The sequence below is a fragment of the Bos taurus genome, chromosome 10, assembly GCF_002263795.3.
Source record: "Bos taurus isolate L1 Dominette 01449 registration number 42190680 breed Hereford chromosome 10, ARS-UCD2.0, whole genome shotgun sequence".
Taxonomy (NCBI): domain Eukaryota; kingdom Metazoa; phylum Chordata; class Mammalia; order Artiodactyla; family Bovidae; genus Bos; species Bos taurus.
In genome coordinates this window covers 36642466-36666489 of record NC_037337.1, presented here as the reverse complement: position 1 = coordinate 36666489, position 24024 = coordinate 36642466, and the positions used below count along the sequence as shown (strand labels likewise).

The 24024-nt window shown below is 40.1% G+C and overlaps 1 protein-coding gene across 1 annotated transcript in view; it reads left to right on the top strand.

The window, feature by feature from the left end:
* LOC101906855 (small ubiquitin-related modifier 1-like) overlaps positions 1-22333 on the top strand; it is a 34848-nt gene extending 12515 nt beyond the window's left edge. Inside the window, exon 2 of the mRNA XM_059890820.1 lies at positions 21070-22333. Within this exon, the coding sequence (XP_059746803.1) occupies positions 21109-21540 (432 nt within the window). The 5' untranslated portion in view covers positions 21070-21108 and the 3' untranslated portion in view covers positions 21541-22333. The remainder of the gene's footprint in view (positions 1-21069) is intronic.
* The last annotated feature ends 1691 nt before the right edge of the window (positions 22334-24024 follow it).

Here is a 24024-nt window from a genome sequence, read left to right as displayed (position 1 = left end):
TTACACTCACTTGCTGTTGTAATGGGCAAAACCCTTCTGGGTTTCAGACATTGTTTTCAAATTGGCCCTTACCACTTTCAAGTGAATACCTATTGGCTATTCTAGGGGTTTCTTCTTAAGTCTGTCAGATGCTCCATTGTTTCCCTCTTTTTTCTCTTATATGAATGCTAGTGGCTCTTAGTGATTTGGGCCCATCTGCTTGTAGTTTCACCTGCTGTATGTTTGAAATTTAGTTTAATAAAATGTCAGAGAAACATCACTGAACTCAACAAGACAGCTAGGTCCACAGTTGGATACTTTGCTATAAATTTTGTTGTAAATACTTTTCAAAGGCCTTGGGTTTTGTTGTCTAATTATTCTGTTTTTGTATGGGAATTGGGGAAGATATAAAAACTGAGCCACTGAGATTTCCCTGGTGGTCCAGTAGTCAAGAATCTGCCTGCCAAAGCAGGGGACACGGTTTTAATCCCTGGTCCAGGAACTAAGATCCCACATACTGCAAAGACAGCTAAGCCTGTGTGCGACAACTTCTGAAACCTAGGAGCCCTAGAGTCCATGCTTAACAACAGGAGAAGCCGCCACAATGAGAAGCCCGCCTACTGCAACTAGAGAGTAGCCCCCACTTGCTGCAACTAGAGAAAGCCCGAGCCCAACAACGAAGAGCCTGTTCATCGTAAGGAAGACCTCGTGCAGCCAAAAATAAATATAAATAAATTAGAAAAACATTAAACAAATAAACAGAAACTATGCCACTATAATCACTGTTGCCATCGTCCCAGAATCTAGATATATATGTGTATTTCCACTGAGAAGTCTAATCCTGTGGCTTCCTTGGGGATTCTCTCAGATCACTTGTTCTGAGGAAAGTCAGCTGCCATGTTGGGAGAACACTCAGGCAGTCTCAGAGAGAGGTCAACCTGGCAACAAATGGAAAACTCCAGTCAGTAGCCTGTGAGAGACTATGTCCTGCGAACAATCACATGAGTGAGTTTGGAAGTGCATCTTCCCCAGTCAGGCATTCAGGTGACCTCAGCCCCTGCCAGCCAATTGATTGCAACCTCATGAGAAACTCTGAACCATCACCATTCACCTAAACTGATCCTGGATTCCCAATCCTCAAAAACTATGAGATAACAAATATTTGCTGCTTGAGGCAAGTAATTTTGGGGATATTTTTTTACTCAGTAAGAAATAACAAATACAATTATGAACAAATGATCCCACTTTGTGGGCCTAGCTCTCTTACTGAGCTCAGTGATGTTTCTCCAACATTTTATTAAAGAAAATTTCAAACATACAGCAAAATCAAAAGATTTTATAGAGAACACCTATACCCACCACATAGATTTTATCACTGTTTTCCTGTGACTTTTAATGACAGTCTGTTAGTAATATTTCAAAATGTTTACAAAATTATGGACTCCAGGACCACCACTTTCCAAGGCAAAATGTTCCTCGTATTAAGTATTTCTTTTTATTTCAGTTCAGTTTAGTCGCTCAGTCGTGTCCGACTCTTTGTGACCCTACAAATGGCAGCACGCCAGGCCTCCCTGTCCATCACCAACTCCTGGAGTTCACTCAGACTCATGTCCATCGAGTCGGTGATGCCATCCAGCCATCTCATCCTCTGTCGTCCCCTTCTCCTCCTGCCTCCAATCCCTCCCAGCATCAGAGTCTTTTCCAGAGTCAACTCTTCACATGAGGTGGCCAAAGTATTGGAGTTTCATCTTTAGCATCAGTCCTTCCAGAGAACACCCAGGACTGATCTCCTTCAGAATGGACTGGTTGGATCTCCTTGCAGTCCAAGGGACTCTCAAGAGTCTTATCCAACACCACAGTTCAAAAGCATCAATTTTTCGCATTCAGCTTTCTTCACAGTCCAACTTTCACATCCATACATGAGCACTGAAAAAACCATAGCCTTGATGAGATGGACCTTTGTTGGCAAAGTAATGTCTCTGCTTTTGAATATGCTATCTAGGTTGGTCATAACTTTCCTTCCAAGGAGTAAGCGTCTTTTAATTTCATGGCTGCAATCACCATCTGCAGTGATTTTGGAGCCCCAAAAATAAAGTCTGATATTGTTCCCACTGTTTCCCCATCTATTTCCCATGAACTGATGGGACCAGATGCCATGATCTTCATTTTCTGAATGTTGAGCTTTAAGCCAACTTTTTCACTCTCCTCTTTCACTTTCATCAAGAAGCTTTTTAGTTCCTCTTCACTTTCTGCCATAAGGGTGGTGTCATCTGTATATCTGAGGTTATTGATATTTCTCCTGGCAATCTTGATTCCAGCTTGTGCTTCTTCCAGCCCAGCGCTTCTCATGATGTACTCTGCATATAAGTTAAATAAGCAGGGTGACGATATACAGCCTTGATGTACTTCTTTTCCTATTTGGAACCAGTCTGTTGTTCCATGTCCAGTTCTAACTGTTGCTTCCTGACCTGCATACAGATTTCTCAAGAGGCTGGTCAGTTGGTCTGATATGCCCATCTCTTTCAGAATTTTCCACAGTTTATTGTGATCCCCACAGTCAAAGGCTTTGGGATAGTCAATAAAGCAGAAATAGATATTTTTCTGGAACTCTCTTGCTTTTTCGATGATCCAGCGGATGTTGGCAATTTGATCTCTGGTTCCTCTGCCTTTTCTAAAACCAGCTTGAAAATCTGGAATTTCACGGTTCATGTATTGCTGAAGCCTGGCTTGGAGAATTTTGAGCATTACTTTACCAGTGTGTGAGCTGAGTGCAATTGTGTGGTAGTTTGAGCATTCTTTGGCATTGCCTTTCTTTGTGACTGGAATGAAAACTGACCTTTTCCAGTCCTGTGGCCTCTGCTGAGTTTTCCAAATTTGCTGGCATATTGAGTGCACCACTTTCACAGCATCATCTTTCAGGATTTGAAATAGCTCAACTGGAATTCCATCACCTCCACTAGCTTTGTTTGTGGTGATGCTTTCTAAGGCCCACTTGATTTCACATTCCAGGATGTCTGGCTCTAGGTGAGTGATCACACCATTGTGACATATTCTTATTTTGAATTGAAATTCATTTTATTGAATTTTCCATCTGCTGATCCTCCCATCATGCCATGGTGAATAAATCTGTTCCCTTTCCGAAGTGGTAGCCCTTTGACTAGTTGGAGACAAGTGGTAAGACTTCTCTGAATCCCCCTGTCACCCAAGTCCATTTCTTGCCCTTTCCTTATTCTCCTGCTCTGTTGTTTCTCAGCTAGTTATGGCTGATGGGAAGCTCTAGTAGAAGGTTGTAGGGTGAGAAGCAAAGCTATTCATATCTCTATCTTTCTGCCCTGGGTGTTATCTCCAACATTGACTGCATCTATTCCATGGCTTCTTTACCAGCCTGACAGGCCTGCCATAGTTTCAACTTCTACAAGGTGATCCTGGTCCCAGTAATACCACTTCTTCATTAAAATATAAATATAAATATATATATATATATATATATATATAATTGTATTTATTTATTTATTTTTGGCTGTGCTAGGTCTTTGTTGCTGTGTGGGCTTTTCTTTAGTTGCAGTGTATGGACTTCTTACTGCAGTGGCTTCTCTTGCTGCGGAGCACAGGCTCTAGGGCACACAGGCTTCAGTAGTTGTGGCATCTGGGCTCAGGAGTTGTGGTTCCCAGGCTTTAAAGCACAGGCTCAGTAATTGTGGCACACAGGCTTAGTTGCTGTGTGGCATGTGTGATCTTCCCAGATCAGGGGTTAACCCATGTCTCCTGCGTTGGCAGGTGGATTCTTTACCGCTGAGCCACTAGGGAAGCCCACTGCTGCTGCTTTTTGTTCCTCCAGTCTAGGTGTAGTAGAGTCTTCCTGCTGTTAATAATCTCCGGGACCGCCTCACCATCCACTCTTGGCTTATCTCCATTAGCTATGTAATAAATTTTCTATATTAAATTCCCTCTGTTTCATATACTTAGAGTGCTTTCTGCTTTTCTGGTTAGATCCTGACTGCTATAGGGGTATACCACATAGTTTTTGAAATATATTCTAAGAGGGTACATGTAGTGCTTACTGCAATCATCTATGATTTCTCCCAGAGACAGTAAATTATATTTCATGGATTTGTGTGATCATATCTGTGTCCTGCCACCCATGTAATGCCTGGAGGTATAAGAGAAACTTGTTTTCAGAGATGCAGTTGGAATTATATGAGGATAATTTGCAAGGATGTTGCAATACCAAGAAAATGGTATTGAATATATTAATGAATTATAACTTTAGGAAGGGAAGTGGTCTTTGGAGTGATATCTAATAAAATTAGACAAAACTTTATAACCAAGGAGGGATTAGAAAATTAAAGTCAAGCAGATGACTAAAAAGCTGAATGTCCATTGAAAATTTCCCTTCAGTAAGGAGGGAAAAAGGCCCAGTCATGTTGAACTGTAAACAGCAGTACTATCATATGACTCACTGAAAATGTTTAAAAAACAACATGGAAATCAAAGCATTGCCCATTAATAAATAGTGCTTCTCATTATATTACATGGGTTAAATATTCTGTTTATTGTAATTTTTCTAAAATCTCAACAGTGTATCATTTTATTTTCTTTCATTTCCATCTGTAGTGCAGGTGCTAAATAAGTAATAGGAATTAGGGAAGAATGAGGAATAAATACATGAATTTCAAAAAATGTTCCTGGAAATCATCATGCAACAATGATCTCAACCTTAAATAAAATAGTGGAATAAATATTTAAAAAGAAAAAATGTGCAAGCCTTTAAAGGATGAAGGAATTCTGACTAATCAACAGCAGTGATTAATTATAAATAGTGGACATTGCCAGATTGGCGTGAGTGGTTTTCTGGGGGGTTTTTGGATTTTAAATTCCAGGAACAAAAAGAAAAGAAGTACTAGATATTCTAGATTGGGCAGTCAGTAAAGCATTTTAAGCTAGCATCTTATGAAATCTCAATTACGAAATTAATTTATAGTGATTTCCAGGTGAGAGTGATAACTGGAAACTTTAAAAGAAGGTTTAGAGGAATTAATGAGCAATGGCAGGGAATTTTTTACAATTTTTTTTATTGTGAAATAAGCATTTATATAATAGAAATGCATTGTTTAAAGAAAAATCTGAAATGATCACCCAGGTCAAGAATTAGCCCATTGCCAGTAGCATAGAACCTTACCTTGTTTCCATTTCCCATTACAACTCCCCATCCCCAGAGATAACTACTATTCTGAATTTTATGGCAATCATGTCCTTGCTTTTCTTGACAGTGTCACCCTCTACCTATGAATTCTCTAGCAGGCAAGTAGCTTTGCCTGTTTTTGAACTTTATATATATGAAATCACATTGGATATATTCTTTTGTATATTTTTTTTGGCGGGGAGGGGGCTGTGGGATCTCAGTTTACTAACCAGGGACTAAACCCCAGGTCACTGCAGTGAAAGCACTGAATCCGAACTACTAGATCACCAGGAAACTCCCATGTATCTGGCTTCTTTTTATTCAATATTATTTTGTTGTTATATTGTGTGAGTGTATGTCTCATTTTCATTGCTATATGATATCCCATTTTGGTATATACCAGAATTTAGCTATCCCATTGTTGTGTATTAATTTTGTTGTAGTAAACAACCCTTTAATTTCACTGGCTTACAATAACAAACTCTTGTGTCATGCTCTTGATATTGTAAACTGTATCAGCTTTGGTTCTTTTCTATGTGTTTTTTCATTCCAAGACACAGAATAAAGCAGCAAACTCTGTTTAGGACATGCCTTTTTGTGGAAGAGATAAAAGCAATAGCTCTGAAAGAAACTCACGAGTCTAATACATGTCTACTCTGCCTATAGTTTATTGGCCAAAGCATATCTCATGTCCAAACCAAAAGCTAATTAGGTGGTATGCATAACCCTTCTACAGGAGGCATGAAGGTCACATGGTGGGGAAAGATGTATAGTTTTCTAAATAGGAAATATGGTATAATTCATCACCACTATCAATGTTCTTATATCTGGTTATCACAAACCGCCTTACTGTGAGTTTCCTTGTATATGTAGCCTTGTACAATTGAGCATGAATTTCTTCAGGAATGGAATTGCTAGTTAAGTGTATTTTTTTAACTTTTTATTTTATACTGTAGTATAGTCAATTAAGAATGTTCTAATAGTTTCAAGTGGTCAACAAAAGGACTCAGTCAATCATACATATACATATATCCACTCTCCTCCAAACTCCCCTCCTATCCAGGCTGTCACATATCATTGAGCAGAGTTCCCTGTGCTAGACACTAGACCTTGTTGGTTATCCATTTTAAGTATAGCACGTTGATCCCAAACTCCCTAACTATCCTTTGCCCCAATCCTGCTCTGGAAACCATAATCTTGTTCTCTAAGTCCCTGAGTCTGTTTCTGTTTTGTAAATTAAGTTCATTTGTATTATTTCTTTTTTAGATTCTGCATGTAAATATCACATGATATTTCTCCTCTGACTTACTTCTCTCACTATGACAATCTCTAGGTCCATCCACATTGCAGCAAATGGCATTATTTCATTTTTTGTAAATGACTGAGTTATATTCCATGATATAAATGTGCTGCTGCTGCTGCTGCTGCTGCTAAGTCACTTCAGTTGTGTCCCACTCTGTGCGATCCCATAGACGGAAGCCCACAGACAGAAGCCCACCAGGCTACCGTCCCCAGGATTCTCCAAGCAAGAACACTGGAGTGGGTTGCCATTTCCCTCTCCAATGCATGAAAGAGAAAAGTGAAAGTGAGGTCGCTCAGTCGTGTCTGACTCTTAGCGACCCCATGGACTGCAGCCTACCAGGCTCCTCCGTTCATGGGATCTTCCAGGCAAGAGTACTGGAGTGGGGTGCCATTGCCTTCTCCGATAAATGTACTACATCTTCTTTATCCATTTCTCTGTCAATGAGCATGTAGGTTGCTTCCATGTCTTGGCTAGTGTAAACAGTACTGCAGTGAACATTGGGGTGAATGTATCCTTTTGGACCATGTTTTTCTCTGGGTATATGCCTTAACCCTAATATTTATTTATTTTGGTAGCACCAGATCTTAGTTGGTGGCATGTGGGATCCTTTTTATTTTTTTTAATTTTTTTTAAATTTTATTTTATTTTTAAACTTTACAATATTGTATTAGTTTTGCCAAATATCAGAATGAATCCGCCACAGGTATACATGCGTTCCCCACCCTGAACCCTCCTCCCTCCTCCCTCCCCACACCATCCCTCTGGGTCGTCCCAGTGCACCAGCCCCAAGCATCCAGTATCGTGCATCGAACCTGGACTGGCAACTCGTTTCTTACATGATATTTTACATGTTTCAATGCCATTCTCCCAAATCTTCCCACCCTCTCCCTCTCCCACAGAGTCCATAAGACTGTTCTATACATCAGTGTCTCTTTTGCTGTCTTGTACACCGGGTTATTGTTACCATCTTTCTAAATTCCATATATATGTGTTAGTATACTGTATTTATGTTTTTCCTTCTGGCTTACTTCACTCTGTATAATAGGCTCCAGTTTCATCCACCTCATTAGAACTGATTCAAATGTATTCTTTTTAATGGCTGAGTAATACTCCATTGTGTATATGTACCACCACTTTCTTATCCATTCATCTGCTGATGGACATCTAGGTGGCTTCCATGTCCTGGCTATTATAAACAGTGCTGCGATGAACATTGAAGTACACGTGTCTCTTTCCCTTCTGGTTTCCTCAGTGTGTATGCCCAGCAGTGGGATTGCTGGATCATAAGGCAGTTCTATTTCCAGTTTTTTAAGGAATCTCCACACTCTTCTCCATAGTGGCTGTACTAGTTTGCATTCCCACCAACAGTGTAAGAGGGTTCCCTTTTCTCCACACCCTCTCCAGCATTTATTATCCTTTTTAGTTGTGGCATGCGGAATCTTTAGTTGCAGTGTGCAGAATCTCAGTTGTGGTATGTGAACACTTGGTGGCGCCATGGGGTATGGAGTTCCCTGACCAGGGATCAAACCCAGGCCCCCCGCATTGGGGGCACAGGGTGTAAGCCACTGGACACCAGGGAAGCCCCTAGATGTGTATTTTCAACTTTACTACACATGCCTGTTTTTCAAAATGGTTTTACATACCAACCAACAGTGTACAAGAGTTCCAAACGTGCCACGTCCTCACTAACTGTAGGCGAGAGGTTTTGAATTTTAGGTAACATATTCTGGTGAGTAAATGGTTATAGCTCATTGTGAGTTTAATTTGTGTTTTCCAGATATCAAAGAGATTGAACACTGCTTTACACACTGATTGACTAGGAATTTTTTAAATGGCTATTCAGATCTTTTGCCCATTTTTCTCCTACTCTGTTGTTTCCTTTTTCACTTATCAAGGTATCCTTTGATGAGTAGAAATTTTTAAATTTGGTGATGTCCAATATAAAATTTTCTTGCAGTTATGCTTCTTTCTCATGTTTAAGAACATTTATACTCCAAATTTCTAAAGATATCGCCATTGCTATGTTCTTTTTGTTTTGCTGCTCACATTTAAGTCTATAATACACCCGGGATTGACTTTTAAATATGAGTGTGGATCCAGTTTTACTGGTTTCTCTATACAGATTCCTGATTGTTTGGCACTATTTATTGATAAATTGCATTACTGCTGAAACCATACAACTCAGATTGGGACTTGAACCCATGGTATTTTAATTGAGATCACATACCTGGTCTCAGGATCAGGTTCTTGATGTCTCATCACAGAAAGAATTCAGTGAGAGACAAAGTGATAGGTAAGAAGTGGACTTGTTTAGAGAGAAACAAGTGGGCCATCTCAGAAGGCAGGAGGCCCCCAAATATGGCATGGTTAGTTTTTCACAGGCTAATTAGTGGGAGAATTATTTTAATTATTTGGGGAAAGGAGCAGAGATTTCCAGGGATTGGGCCAATGCCCATTTTTTCCTCTTTGATGATCAGCCTCAGAGCTGTCATGGTGCTGGTGGGTGTGTCAGGGTATTACAGTGAATGTATGAGGCTCAAGGTCCACTGGAAGTCAAATATTCTGCCATCTTGGACCTAGTTGGTTCTAACCAGTGTTTTTTAAAGTAATTTTATTTATTTATTTTTGAGGATGCTGTATGGTCTTCTACCTAATTGCGGTCAGTGGGAGCTACTCTCTGGTTATGATGGATGGGCTTCTCCTTGCCGTGGTTTTTCTTGTTGCAGAGCATGGGCCGTAGGGTGCATGGCTTCAGTAGTTGCAACACATGAGCTCAATAGTTGTGGCTCACAGGTTGAGTTGCTCCACGGCAGGTGGGATCTTCCTGGATCAGGGATCTAACCCATGTGTCCTGCATTGGCAGGTGGATTCTTTATCACTGAGTCACCAGAGAAGCCCCAGTTCTAACCAGTTTTTATCGTGTCATATGGCTATGTAATTCTTTTAAAGGTTGTACCCTGTGCTCTTCCCTCCCATTTCACTCCTATTATCAGATATCCAGCGTTGATACACTCTGGCATCCAGTGTCAATGTCTGCTGCAGAGTTCTCTCTTTTGTTGATTGGGTATATGTCAATAACACACTATCTTAATTATTATAGCTTTATAATAGACGTTGGTTTTCCAGAACAACTCCTTTTTCTTCTTCAAAAGACCCTTCGCTCTCTTTGGCTTTTTGTATATCCCTAAAAATGATAAGCTTGTAAGTACCACAAAATTTTTAAGAGTGTTGACTAGGATTGCATTGAATCTATAAATTGCTTTAGGGAGAATTGACATTGTTACTAAATAATGAACTCTAAACCATGAACTTGGCATATTTTTCTATTTAGATTGTTTTAACACCTCTCTCTTTTATACTTTTTCCCGTAGAAGTCTTACATATCTTTTATATCTAGAAGATTGTGTGATGTATAAGAGGTACTCCATAAATGTTTGTTGAATAAATGAATAGGTAGATGGATAGAGACCACAAGTAGATTAGTAGTTGCCAGGGGCTAGAGGGAAGAAGAATGAGAGTGACCAATACTGGACACAGAGTTTCTTTGGCAGGTAATGAAAATGTTCAGTATTTAGATAGTGGTGATGATTGCACAACCTTGTGACTATTCTAAAGCTCATTGAATTATACATTGCACAAGGGTAAATTTTGTATATAAAGTATATCTAGAATTTTTAAAAGGGGTTCACAAAGGAGAGTAAGATGAAACAGCTTCAGTGGAAACATGTGAGAAGTCAACGGTAATGTAAGGGGTATAAGGATGTTTGAGCCCTTTGATTCTGTAATCCTACTTTTAAAAGTCAATTCTAAAAATTAAAAATGAAGTGTAGACACATATGTTAACCACAGTGTTATTTTAACAATGAAAATATTTAGAAATAGCCTAGGCATTATGGGGCTGAAACCGTTTATCTTATTGGGCTTGAACCCATGTTCTGGGACTTGAATCCAGCCAAAACTCAGACTGGGACTTGAACCCTTGTGCCTGGAACTCAGACTTGGCCAAAATCCTGCTTGTGACTCAATGCACAACCTTTTAATTAGAATAACTCACCTGATGTCTGGACTTCCTAATGGCCTAGGACATATCTTGGGCTTTTACTTATAGCTTTATAGTTAAGCAAGCCTACTTCATTCCAGGACATTCCAGTAGCTTTCTTGAGCTCTCATTAACTTACAGTGGTCTCCCAAAGTTTCCCAGGTTTCCCTCTCTATCCGTAATCCCCTACTGGGACTTCTAATGCTGCTGCTACTGCTAAGTCGCTTCAGTCATGTCCGACTCTGTGCAACCCCATAGACGGCAGCCTACCAGGCTCCTCCATTCCTGGGATTCTCCAGGCAAGAGTACTGGAGTGGGTTGCCATTTCCTTCTCTAGTGCATGAAAGTGAAAGGTGAAAGTGAAGTTGCTCAGTCACATCGGACTCTTTGCGACCCCAGGGACTGCAGCCCACCAGGCACCTCCGTCCATGGGATTTTCCAGGCAAGAGTACTGGAGTGGGTTGCCATTGCCTTCTCCGGGACTTCTACAACTACCTATATAACTGTGCTATTGTATCCTTATCCAAAAGAGTTAAATAAGTTATGATAAACCTACATGATGGAGAAGGCAATGGCACCCCACTCTAGTACTCTTGCCTGGAAAATCCCATGGACAGAGGAGCCTGGTAGGCTGCAGTCCATGGGGTTTCGAAGAGTTAGACATGACTGAGCAACTTCACTTTCACTTTTCACTTTCATGCATTGGAGAAGGAAATGGCAACCCACTTCAGTGTTCTTGCCTGGAGAATCCCAGGGACGGGGGAGCCTGGTGGGCTGCCGTCTATGGGGTTGCACAGAGTCGGACACGACTGAAGAGACTTAGCAGTAGCAGCAGCAGCAAACCTACATGATGCATCATTAAAATATTTTTGAAGAATTTTTAATAATGTGGAAAAATACATATACTACATTATGTTTTAGAAAGCAACGATCAGAATTATAAATCAAATTGTTTTTAAAAATCTATAGTAGGGCTTCCCTGGTAACTCAGTGGTAAAGGATCTGCCTGCCAGTGCAGGAGACCTGGGTTTGATCCCTGGTCCAGCAAGATCCCACATGCCTCAGAACAGCTAAGCCCGTGTGCCACAACTATTGAGCCTGTGCTCCAGACTCCAGGAACTGCAACTACTGAGCCCATGTACCACAACTACTGAAGCCTGTGCACCCAAGATCCCATGCTCTGCAACAAGAGAAGCCACTGCAATGAGAAGCCAGCACACTGCAACCATAGAGTAGGCCCTGCTTGCCACAACTAGAGAAAAAGCCTCCACAACAACAAAGACCCAGCACGGTTTAGTGCAGTTCAGTCTTTCAGTTGTGTCTGACTCTGCAACCTCATGGACTGCAGCATGCAGGGTTCTCTGTCCTTCTCCAAATCCCAGAGCTTGCTCAAACTCATGTCCATTGAGTCAGTGATGCCATCCAACCTCTGTTGCCCCCTTCTCCTCCTGCCTTCAGTCTTTCCCAGCATCATGGTCTTTTCCAATGAGTCAGTTCTTCACATCAGGTGGCCAAAGTATTGGAGCTTCAGCACAGCCAAAAGTAAATAAAGTTATTTTTAAAAATCTAGAGTAAAACAAGATAGGAAGAAGATGCACCCAAATACTATCAGTGGTCATCTCTGTATTGCAAAATTGTGGGTTTTTGAAGGGGAGAGGGCTGTGCATTGTGGCATCTGAGATCCTAGTTCCATGGCCAGGGACTTCCTTGGCCAGGGACTGAACCCATGAGCTTAGAGCTGAAGCTCAGAATCACCAGGGAACTACTGAACCACCAGGGAAATCCCATGATTTTAAGGTCTTTATCTAATTTTCCGTAATGAACACATAGTAATACTTTTTGAACCTGAAAAAGAGCAGTGTGTACTGAAAAAAAAATCATGTATCTTGAAGGTAGATAGTGTTAAAAGCTGAAAGGAAGGGTATAATGTCAAGTATGTGTTCTTAGTTCCCCATTTGATTACATTCCAAGAAGGAGTTCTTAAGTCATTGTTGAGTATGTGCCAGAGACCTCTGGATTGGAATTGCAGCTGTTATCTTCTACATTTAGGATGTTTGTGATGGCTGAGTTGATAATGTTTTTCAGGCTGGTATGTCTCATATATCTGGGTTGATAGAACTGAGGTAGTTCTTGAGTGGGAGTGGTATAGTCTTACAGCATTTTTTTTTTAAGTGATTTCCCTGAGGAAGAGAGAGAACTCATAACTCCTACTCATCCTTCAACTCTTGCTCAGGTATTCTGTCCTTCAGGAAAACTCTGTCCCACCACCCACCCCAGACTGAGTTAGGTATGTCACTTAGCTCCCCATACTTACCACTATCTTTCTATCCACTGCATTGAGTCATAATGATTGGTTTTGGAGACTGTCTTTATCAAGCTATACTCTTTAAGGGAGAATCAGGCTTTGCTCAACTTTGTACCCAGTCATCACGTGAATGGTTAGTATTTGGTATGTTTGATGAATAAATGGGGAGTGAATGCATGAATAATGAAGAGTTTGTACTAGATGGCAGGCTAGTGAGAGTGGAATAGGATGTGACAGGATATTCAGGGAGGGGATTTGGCAGGTGGTTGCACTGGGGAGTTAAGGGAATGTGTATCAGATTTTAGAGGTGAGACTCTTGGACAGACCAAATGGCACACTGGGAAAGCCTCCCCTTTGATGATACCTGCCAAGAGGGAATGACAGGGATTTCTATGGTAGAAAGATAGTTTCTCAAGCCAGTGTTTTCACAGTCACAGGGCTGCCAACATCACAACCCCTGTGTGCTGATTTATAATACAGATTTCTGGGCCTCCTCTCAAGCGCTTCTAGTTTCTGGTACTGGGTTCAAGGAAGCTGCCTTTGAATAGCTCCCCAGGTGGTATCCTAAAGTGAGGGTCCTCTGGAGTAGGTGATTGAGTGCTAGAATCTGAACCCTCTGTAATAATTTGTTGTGCAAAACTGTGTGTGACGCTCCTACCCATACAACAGACACTGGGACTTTACCCTTAGAGATCTGTGTTCAGTAAGTTTAGGGTGAATCCTGAGAATACATGTACTTAAAAAGTAGGTGTAAGCCCAGCAAGCATAGAATCTATTTGGACATACCTAGGTGTCCAGTTTGACTGAGATTGAGAATTTTTTTCTCCAGTGATTGATGAAAATAGTCTTAGAAATCTCCAATTGGTTATATATTTTGGCCACTCTGTGCAGTGTGCTGAGTATTGTGAGAAATTAGACATAGCTTTTATGCTTAACACTCCTATAGTTAGAAAAAAAAGATGTGTGAAAATAATTGTTGCAGTGGCACAGCTCTCATATTCACGTGCTGGGACCTTCTAATAAGGACCTCAGAACAGGGGAGATCAGGATCCAGCAGTGGGTGCTGGGGTGAAGCCCCATCATTGAGTCTAAAGAACATAATTTGGGGGTTGGTTTCTGACGGTCCCAAAGTGAGGGGTCAGGACATGGTTGCAGGATTTCTCATCAGTGTGAGGCAGGAGGTAGATGGACCCCCACCCCCACCCCAAAGTGATTGGAGATTTGCAGGACAGTTAAGACAGGAGGCTGAGCCCTGCCCAAACCACATATTTCTCATTCTCACAGTCAGGAAACCTCCCCAACCACACATGTGCAGAAAGGCTCCTTAGAGGTCAAAGGAGAGTGATGCTAAGGGATGCTCTACCCATAGGCCTTTTCAGTAGAATCCATCTTGGCTAAGAGATGTGTGTGCACACATGGGAGGATCCAGATGTATACCAAATATGGCCTCTGAACCAGGCAAATCAAATTGATTGGCCAAGGAGACCCAGAAGAAATGCCCCATAAAAGTAATTTGAATTACCACGCGAGCACAATTCAGGGGTCCTCCCTGAGTCTGCCCTTGTGTCTATCCACACATGATGCTTAGTCTCTAAGTCGTGTCTGACTCTTTTGCAACCCCATGGACTGTAGCCTGCAAGGTTCCTCAGTCTATGGGGATTCTCCAGGCAAGAATACTGGAGTGGGTTGCCATGCTCTCCTCCAGCAAATCTTCCCAACCCAGGGACTGAACCCCAGTCTTCTGCATTGGCAGGCAGATTCTTTATCACTGAGCTACCATAGGTAGCCATAGGTAAATACAAACTTCTAATATTAACTTCCTCTGTTGGAGATTTGCTTAACATAGTGATAAATTATGCTTTCCTCTGTTACCTTTAGTTTCATCACAGAATCTTGGCTCATTTTATCCTCTCTTGCAACTGGCACATCATCAATGCCAGTTAGCTTGGCCTTGTATTTCACATCATCACCTTTGAATCTGGCCAAAAGATATTCATCTGTCTTTTGGTGCCTTTCTTCTTTTCTTTTCCCTTTTCTTTATCCACACATACTATACTATTTTTCCTCCTAATAAATACTTTGTTTCACTACTTTCTGTCTTTGTGGAAATTCTTTTCTGCAAAGCTGAAGGGCCAGGGCCTTGTCACTGACCACTGGTCTAGTGACTAGTCTAGTGACTAGGATCTGGTGCTTTCACCACTTCAATCCAGCCTCAATCTCTGGCCGGGAACCAAAGACCCATTTCAGGCTGCTGAAGGCTGAGGCCACCTGAGATCAAGTGCAGAGACTGGCCAACAAGTAGAAAAGAGAGTCATTTGAATCAGGATAAGCAATACTGCAAGAAAGGGTGGTTTGAAACTGTGTAAGGGGTCAGGGCTTTGGCTGAGAAATAGGCTCCAGGGGCAGGCTGCAATCCTGGAAGGAAACCGGCGTGAGAACCAACAACCCAGGCCAGACGTCTTCGTCTGGACTGCCCTTGGAGGGGTAAACAAGAAGACTCAACTCAGTGTTCCTGCAGACATCCGAGACTGTTCACGCCAGGCTGAGGGCAGAAGACACGTCCTCATTAGAAGAAAAGAAACAGAAATCGTGCCAGGCGAGGTCTTCATTGGAGCTGGTGGGACAATATCTGCAAGAGCACGCTCTCAGTGCCTGCAGATGTCTGAGACAGGGGCTGGAACAAGCAGGAAGCAGTTCGTGAAAGAGTGCAATTTCTGCATAAGACAGGTATAGATCCAATTGGATGAGTTAACAAGAGAGTAGGGGGAAACAAAAGTTTCATGGAGGAGTGAGAATTTGAAAAGAGTTTGAGAAATCAATGGTCAGTATGAAAAATGAAACTTACTGGTCTAAGTTAACAAGGTCACATCTGGATCCCTTCTCATGATTCAGATTATGTAAGCAATTCATCAAAATTGTAGCCTAGTGACAGTTATTTTCACTATTTGTATGCAATGGAATCCTAGATTTTTTTCAAAAATCTGAAACCAAGCTGGAACCTTTGGGGGGCCCTCCTGGGTACATATCCTCTCTGTGTTCCCCATTTCTTGTTTGTAGGGAATAGGCTTCAGCCCCCTAGACCTTCCCTGAGTTCCAGAGGGCAAATTCAAACAGTTGCTAATCAGGGAAGTGAAGGAATGCAGAAACAAAGGAGGAGCAGCCAGTGTGCTCACTGGCTAAATCCTGTCCAACTCTTTGTGACCCCAGGGACTATTACCCACCAGGCTCAGACTCTGTCCATGGGATTTCCTAGGCGAGAATACTGGAGTGGGTTGCCATTTCCTTCTCCATGGGATCTTCCTGACCCAGGGATGGAACCCATGTCTCCTTCATTGGCAGGCATATTCTTTACCACTGAGCCACCTGGGAAGTCCAAGAATTCGTACAGGGAATCAAAAGAGGGTAAAAATCCTTTTGGGTTTATAGTAGCTGAAACATTAACAGAACAGGCTGAGATTTCAGCAACATAATTTGCCCCCCTTCCCCCTTGGTACTTTATCCAGGTCATCACAACAGTGTTCTAATATGCTGCTTCATAATTGCATAATTCTAATATGCTGCTTCATAACTGCAAGCTGCACAGCCGGAAGTCCTGTAATTCTTGTCATTGCAATGGGACAAGTCCTGTAAGAGTCAGTAGGCTTAAAAAAAAAGAGAGATGACAGAAAGGACAAACTCCCACCCACTTTAGTGGGAGAAATGGGGAAAATGTCAAGTGATATTATATGTCACTACTGTCAATGAACATGGTCATTTGTACCCACACTCTCTCTTACTCATATTAGTATTGGCCTTTAGGCAGGCATATGTCCCAAAGTGATTCTTGGCTTTGCTTTTACAACAAATATTTTCCAGTATTTACTCGATCCAGGATCCTTCTACTAGGTGTGTTTACTTCATGTATCTTAATTCTCTTAATGGAACACATAAGAACGCAAATTAAGTCAGTGACTTACCATGTAAGAAGACTCAGCAAATTTTACTTGTTTCTTCTTCTGGAGAAGTTATGTTAAAATTTAAGCAACCACAAAACTGACAAAGGACTTGCTTCTAGGATATATAAGGAATTCTCAAACTCAATAGCATAAATCAACTACACTTCAGTTTAGGGCAAGGTCGTGGTTCCTCAGGAAGGAATATACATAATAATGTGTTTGAGTTTTGCAGGAGCTGAGGCCCCCATCCAGATGGAGGATGATAACACCGCCCTGTTACGTCACCTCTAAACAATCAGAAGAAAGCCACATAGACACACCCTGCAGCCCTCAAATTTTGCCCATAAAAACTCTTGCCTGAAAATTATTGAGGAGTCTGGGTTTTTTGAACCTGAGCCACCCGTTCTCCTTGCTTGGTCCTGCAATAAAATTTTCTTTGCTCCAAATTCTTTGGAATGTTTATTTGGCTTCACTGTGTGACACAAACTTGTGTTCAATAACAATTTCTGAATATATACTATTTTATTTTAGTGACTTTTTTTCCTGGTATAGAGACAGGAAAGAAGGGAGCAGGGCACAACAGTTAAAAGAATGACACAGCTATTGAGGATACGACAAAAATTGGTTAGCACCAAATAGGCCCAAGATGGCAGAAGATTTGACTTCCAGTGGCCCTTGAGCCTCATTATATGTTCATTGTAATACATTAGCATGCTAAATGACTCACCCAAAGGTGCCATGACAGTTTCAAGGCTGTCTATAAAAGGCCAAAAATGTAGGTGGTGTCCAATTCCTGGAAATTACCATCCCTTTTCTGAAATAGTTGGAATAATCCTCCCACTCATTACTGTATAAATTACCCAACCCATAAGAACTAACAACCCCAAATGCCAAGGCTTGCTCTCACTGTCTAAGAGAGATTGCATTCTGCCTATAGAATGTGTATCTCTCTAAATAAACTTGCTTTCACTTTACTCTGGCTTGCTCTTGAATTCTTTCCTACATAAAGTCAAGGACCCTCACTTGGCAGCCCATCCCAGGAGCTAACCCCAGACCTGGGAAGTGACCATCATCTTGTTTCCCCTTCTCCTGTAACATAATCTTACTATATGTGCACAAATAGCTCAGTTGGTAAAGAATCTGCTTGCAACGTGGGAGAGATCCCGGTTTGATTTCTGGGTCAGGAAGATCCCTTGGAGAAGGGATAGGCTACCCACTCCAGTGTTCTTGGACTTCCCTTGTGGCTCAGCTGGTAAAGAATCTGCCTGTAGTGTAGAAGACCTGGGTTCGATCCCTGGGTTGGGAAGATTCCCCTGGAGAAGGGAAAGGCTACCCACTCCAGTATTCTGGCCTGGAGAATTCCATGGACAGTCCATGGGGTCGCAAAGAGTGGGACACAACTGAGTGACTTTCATACACACACTACATCCATACCCAGATTCTACAATTGGTGTCACCTTATTTTTTGATGGTTTTCAGAGGAAGTTAAACATAACAGAACACTTCACCCCAAACACTTGAACACCCATAATATAAAGTGTGGCCCTGACTCCATATTAGGTGCTAGGGGTAAAGAGCATGTCTGCCAATGCAGGAGACTTAAGGGATGCAGGTTTGACCCCTGGGTGGGGAAGATCCCCTGGAAGAGGGTGTGGCAACCTACTCTAGTATTCTTGCCTGGAGAATCCCATGGACAGAGGAGCCTGGTGGGCTACAGTCCACGGAGTCTCAAAGAATCAGATATGACTGAAGTGACTTAGCACACACGTACTCATCCTATTAACCACCAGGTAGCATCCTAACCAATCATCTAATGCCACCATTCCAGTAGGAATTTTCTCTCCTCCACCCTCTGGAAGCAACATTTGTTTTGATTTTTTCTGTCATAGTTTTGCCTATCCTAGAACCTCATGTAAGCATATCATACAGCATGTACTCTTTTCTGTAATGCCTCTTTCATTTAGTGTAATGTTTTTGAGATTTATCCTTGTTGTCCCATATAGTTTGGTCTTTTTTGTTGAAGAATAGCATTTCATTCTATGTTTATACAATAGCTTATTTTTTTTTGTTTGAATGTTTTTTATTCAATTATACATAATGTCAGATGATAGAAAAGTTACAAGAATAGCTTAAAGAATTCTAGATATCCTTCATTCAGGTTCTCTGAGTGTTAGCATTTACCTACACTTGTTTTATCGTCTCTCTCACTCTCTCTACTTCTTTTCTCAATCATGTTGAGTTGCAGACATATCATCCCTTTACTCTGGAATACTTCAGTGTATATCACCTAATAACAAAAAAGAAATTCTCTCATATAACCAGAGTACATTTAACAAAATCAGGAGATGAGAGTGATATAGCACTATTTTATAAGCTAAAGACTGTGTTCAGATTTTGCCAGCTGTTCCAATAATATCCTGACTAGCATGAGAAAAATCTAAAAATGTCTGTTGCACTCACTATCATGTCTTTCTAGTCTTCTTTATTCTGGAACAATTCCCAAATCTTTCTTCATATTTCATGACAATGACATTTTGAAGAATATAGGCAAGTTATTTTTTAAATTAGGTTTTTATTTTGAGATAATTCTAGAGTTGCATGCACTTGTAAAGCATAATACAAAGAGATCTCATATATCCTTCACCCATCTTCTCCAATGGTAACATCTTGCCAAACTACAGCACAATATCAGAACCAATATACTGACACTGATAAGTCAAGATTCAGAACATTTCCATCTCCAGAAAGATCCCTCATGTTGCTCTTTTAGAGCCTCCCCCATTTCCCTCCCATCCCTACCCCTCCTTAACCCTGATAAGCAGTAATCTGTTCTCCATTTCCATAATTTCATCATTTCAATGAGGTTAGATAAAGAGAACTACTTACTAATGGGCTTTTTTCTTTCACCATAGTTCTCTGGAGATTCATCCATGGTGTGGATATACTATGGTGTATTCAATCATTCACCTGTTGACAGACATCTGGGTTGTTTCCATTTTTTTCACTGTTACGAATAAAGGTGCTCTAAACATTCGTGTTCAGGTTTTTACATGAATGTAAGTCTTTATTTCTCTGGGATAAATGCCCAGGAGAGAAACTGCTGGGTCACATGGCAATTACATATTTAGTTTTTGAAGAACTACCAGATTGTTTTCTAAAGTGGCTGTACCATTTTGCATTCCAGCAGCAATGTATGAGTAATCCAAATCACCAATAACACTTTGTACATACTGTCTGTAATTTTTTATTTTAGAGTGTGAGTAGGGTAAGGTGGTACTTCATTGTGATTTTATTTTGCACTTCCCTAATGGCTAATGATGGTGAACATCGTTTCATGTGTTCATTTGCCATTTATCTTCTTGGGTGAAACATCTCTTCACGTCTTTTGTCCATGGATAGTTTGCTTTTGGATTGTTTTCCTTTTTACTGTGGAGTTTGCTTTTGTTGTAGGAAGAGCTAGCATTGTTTACTTTTGACTGGTAGATGTTTAGGATGAGCCAGTCAAGGAAGAGCACTTATTACAATGTGAATGAAACCCCAATCCTTTGCATACTGATGCAGACACCAGTGGCATGCATTTCTGGATCAAGGGTATAGGTTTAGGGAGCGTGGCAGCAAGAGTGAGAACCTTGACTGAATTTTCATGTGTGACTTCAGTAGAATTGCTGCCAACACATCTTGTTTTCATGGATGCGACAGGGCAAAAGGCTATTGGTCAGTTTTGAGAATTTGTTATATGTTCTAGATACTTGTATTTGTTGGATATGTGCTTTGTAAGTATTTTCTTCCAGTGTAGCATGTCTTTTCGTCCTCCTGACAGGGTCTTTCATAAAGCAAAATGTTTTCATTCTGATGAAGTAAAATTTATCAGTTTATTTTAGGGATAACTTTTTTCTTTTTTTAATTTTAGGGATAACAATTTTAAAGTCTAAAAACTCTTTGCTTTATTTTCTATCCCAAAGATTGTCTGCTATATTTTTCCTAAAAGTTGTTTAGTTTTACACTTTACATTTGAGTCCATATGTTAATTCTTCATGTGACGTGAAACTTAGGTCAAGGCCTGTTTTTCTACCTGTGAATGTCTAGTTAACTGCAACACCATTTGTTGAAAAGGTTTCTTCTTCCATTGATTTGCTTTTGCAATTCAGTTGGAGTCTGTGATCTTGAATTAGGCAATGCTTGCCCAGGTATCACTCCAAAAGCACAAGCAACGAAAGAAAAAATATGTAGTAATTGAACTTTTTACAAATTAGTATCTTTTGTGCATTATAGGATACAATGCTAGATTTACACCCAAGTATTTCTCTCTCTTTTTTTTTTTTTGAGTGACTTAAATGGTGTTGTAAGGAAGTGACGCAAGGAGTAATGGAAGTCCCTCCAGCCGCGGTGTTGTGCTGTCCGGTAGAGAGACGGATTTGTAAACCCCGGAGCGAGGTTCTACCTACCCGAGGCCGCTGGTGTGCGGAGACTCCGGGGGGAACCACTGTCACCATGTCTGACCAGGAAGCAAAACCTTCAACCAAGGACTTGGGAGATAAGAAGGAAGAAGAGTATATTAAACTCAAAGTCATTAGACAGGATAGCAGTGAGAGTCACTTCAAAGTGAAAATGACGACACATCTCAAGAAACTCAAAGAATCATACTGTCAAAGACAGGGAGTTCCCATGAATTCACTCAGGTTTCTCTTTGAAGGTCAGAGAATTGCTGATAATCACACTCCGAAAGAACTGGGAATGGAGGAAGAAGATGTGATTGAAGTTTATCAGGAACAAACAGGGGGTCATTCAACGGTTTAGATATTCTTTTTATTTTTTTTTCTTTCCCCTTAATCCTTTTTTATTTTTAAAAATAGTTCTTTTGTAATGTGGTGTTCAAAACATAATTGAAACTGGCACCCCATCTCTTTAAAACATCTGGTAATTTGAATTCTAGTGCCCATTATTCATTATTGTTTCTTTTCATTGTGCTGATTTTTGGTGATCAAACCTCAGCCCCCTTCATATCACTCTCTCCTTTTTAAAAATTACATGTGTGCATAGAGAGCCCGCCTTTTCCAGGACTGTGCATTTGCAGGCTTGTGATAAATAAGATCAACTAATGCGAGTGTTCCTAATGACTTTCCAATTGGCCCTGACGTTCTAGCATGTGATTGCTTCACTCCTGGACTATGACTTTCAGTGGGAGGTGGAAGTTTTTCGGAAAACAGAACTGTGGAAAAATGACCCTTCCTTAATTTGAAGCTACTTTTAAAATCTGAGGGTCTGGACCAAAAGAAGAGGAATATCCATTTGGAGTCAAAATGACAGAGAATAATGACTAACTCCAAAGATGGCTTCACTGAAGAGAAAGCATTTTAAGATGAAAGAAAAATCTTGTCAGAATATCCCAGAAAAGATCTAATTTTCATTAGCAGTTAAAGTTATTCATGCAGAAGTGTATACAACAGAACACTGCTCTTTTTGACTTTATTTGTACTTTTTGGCCTAGGATATGGGTTTTAAATGGACAGTGTCTGTACCAGCTTCATTAAAATAAACAAAATATTTGTAAAAACTGTAAAAAAAAATAATAAATGGTGTTGTATTTTAATGTCAGTGTCCACATGTTTATTGCTAGTATATAAAAATGCAATTGATTTTTTTATGGTTATCTTGCATCTGGAGACCTTGATGACCTCACATGTTGGTTCTTAGATTTCTTTTTCTTTTTTTTTTTTTTAGTAAATTCTTTGATTTTTCTTTGTAGATAGTCATGTCATCTCCAAATGGGACAATTTTATGTCTTTCTTTCCAGTTGGAATGACTTTTATTTTCCTGCCTTTTTGCATTTCTTGAACTTCTAGCATTGTTGTTTCTTGTATTTCCTCTTTATATATTTAGAACATCAGACAGTGATTGTCTTAGCACATTTGTGCTTCCATAACAAAATACCATAGACTGAGTGGCTTATAAACTATAAACAACAGAAATTTATTTCTCACAGTTCTGGAGGCAGAAGGTCCAAGATCAGGGTTTCTCTGTTTGAGTTTCTCTGATACCCTTTCATGATTAGATTAGGGTTACACTACTTTATCCATAGTTCCACAGAAGTGCATCATAGCAGAAGGCACATGCTTTCAATTAGTATTATTACCAGTGATATTAACTTTGTTAGCTTTGATCAGTTGGTTAAGGTGATGATTCCCAGGCTTTTCCACTATGAAGTTTTTACTTTTTTAGTTAATAAGTATTTTGTAGGAAGATATTTTGAGACTGTGTAAAGAATCTGACTTAGCAACTAAACAACAACAAAATATCTTCTTCTTCAAACTTTCACCAGCCAGCTTGAACATCATATATTGAGGACACTTGCCTGAATATTTCCCTGTGATATATCTTTATTCAAAGACAACATGATTATCTATGTAGAAAATCCCAAAGAATCTACCAAAAAGCTACTAGATCTATAAGTGAATATTACAGTGTTGTAGGAAGATAAGATTTATGTATAAAAACCTATCATATTTCTATAAAATAGCAACAAGCAACCAGAAATTAAAATGCTAAAAATATCATTTACAAGAGCAAAAAACCCATGAAATACTTAGGGGTGAAACTAAGAAAATATGTACAAGATTGGTATTAATATTTTGAAATTACAATTGATGACATAAAGAAGACAAACAAATGGACAGACATATTTTGTTTATGTATTGGAAGAGTCAATATTGTTAAGCTGTTAATTCTTCTCAAGTTTATCTGTGGATTCAACATAAATATTATCAGGGTCCCAGTAGCCTTTTCAGATATAAATTGGTAAGCTGATTCTAAAATTTATATGAAAAAACAAAGGATCTATAATATTGTGGAAACAATTGGAAATCCATATGTTAAAAAAAAATGAACCTTGACCCTTGCCTTGTAACAGATCAAAACAAATAATCTGATATTAAAAATGGGCAGAGGAGCTGAATAGACATTATTCCAAAGAAGACATACAAATGATCAATAGGTTCATGAAAAGGTGCTAATCATCAATAATCATCAGGAAAATATAAATCAAAATTATCATTTTATATGTTAAAATGATTATTATAAAAAAGACAAGAGCTAACAAGTCCTGGTGAGGATGTGGAGAAAAGGGAATATTTATGCACTATTGGTGGGATTAGAAATTGGTACTGCCACTATGAAGGAGCTTCAAACACTTCAAAGTAGAATTACTATATTATCAGTAATCCCACTTCTGAGTATTCCCAAAGAAAATGAAAATGAGATCTTGAAGAGATACCTGCATTCCCA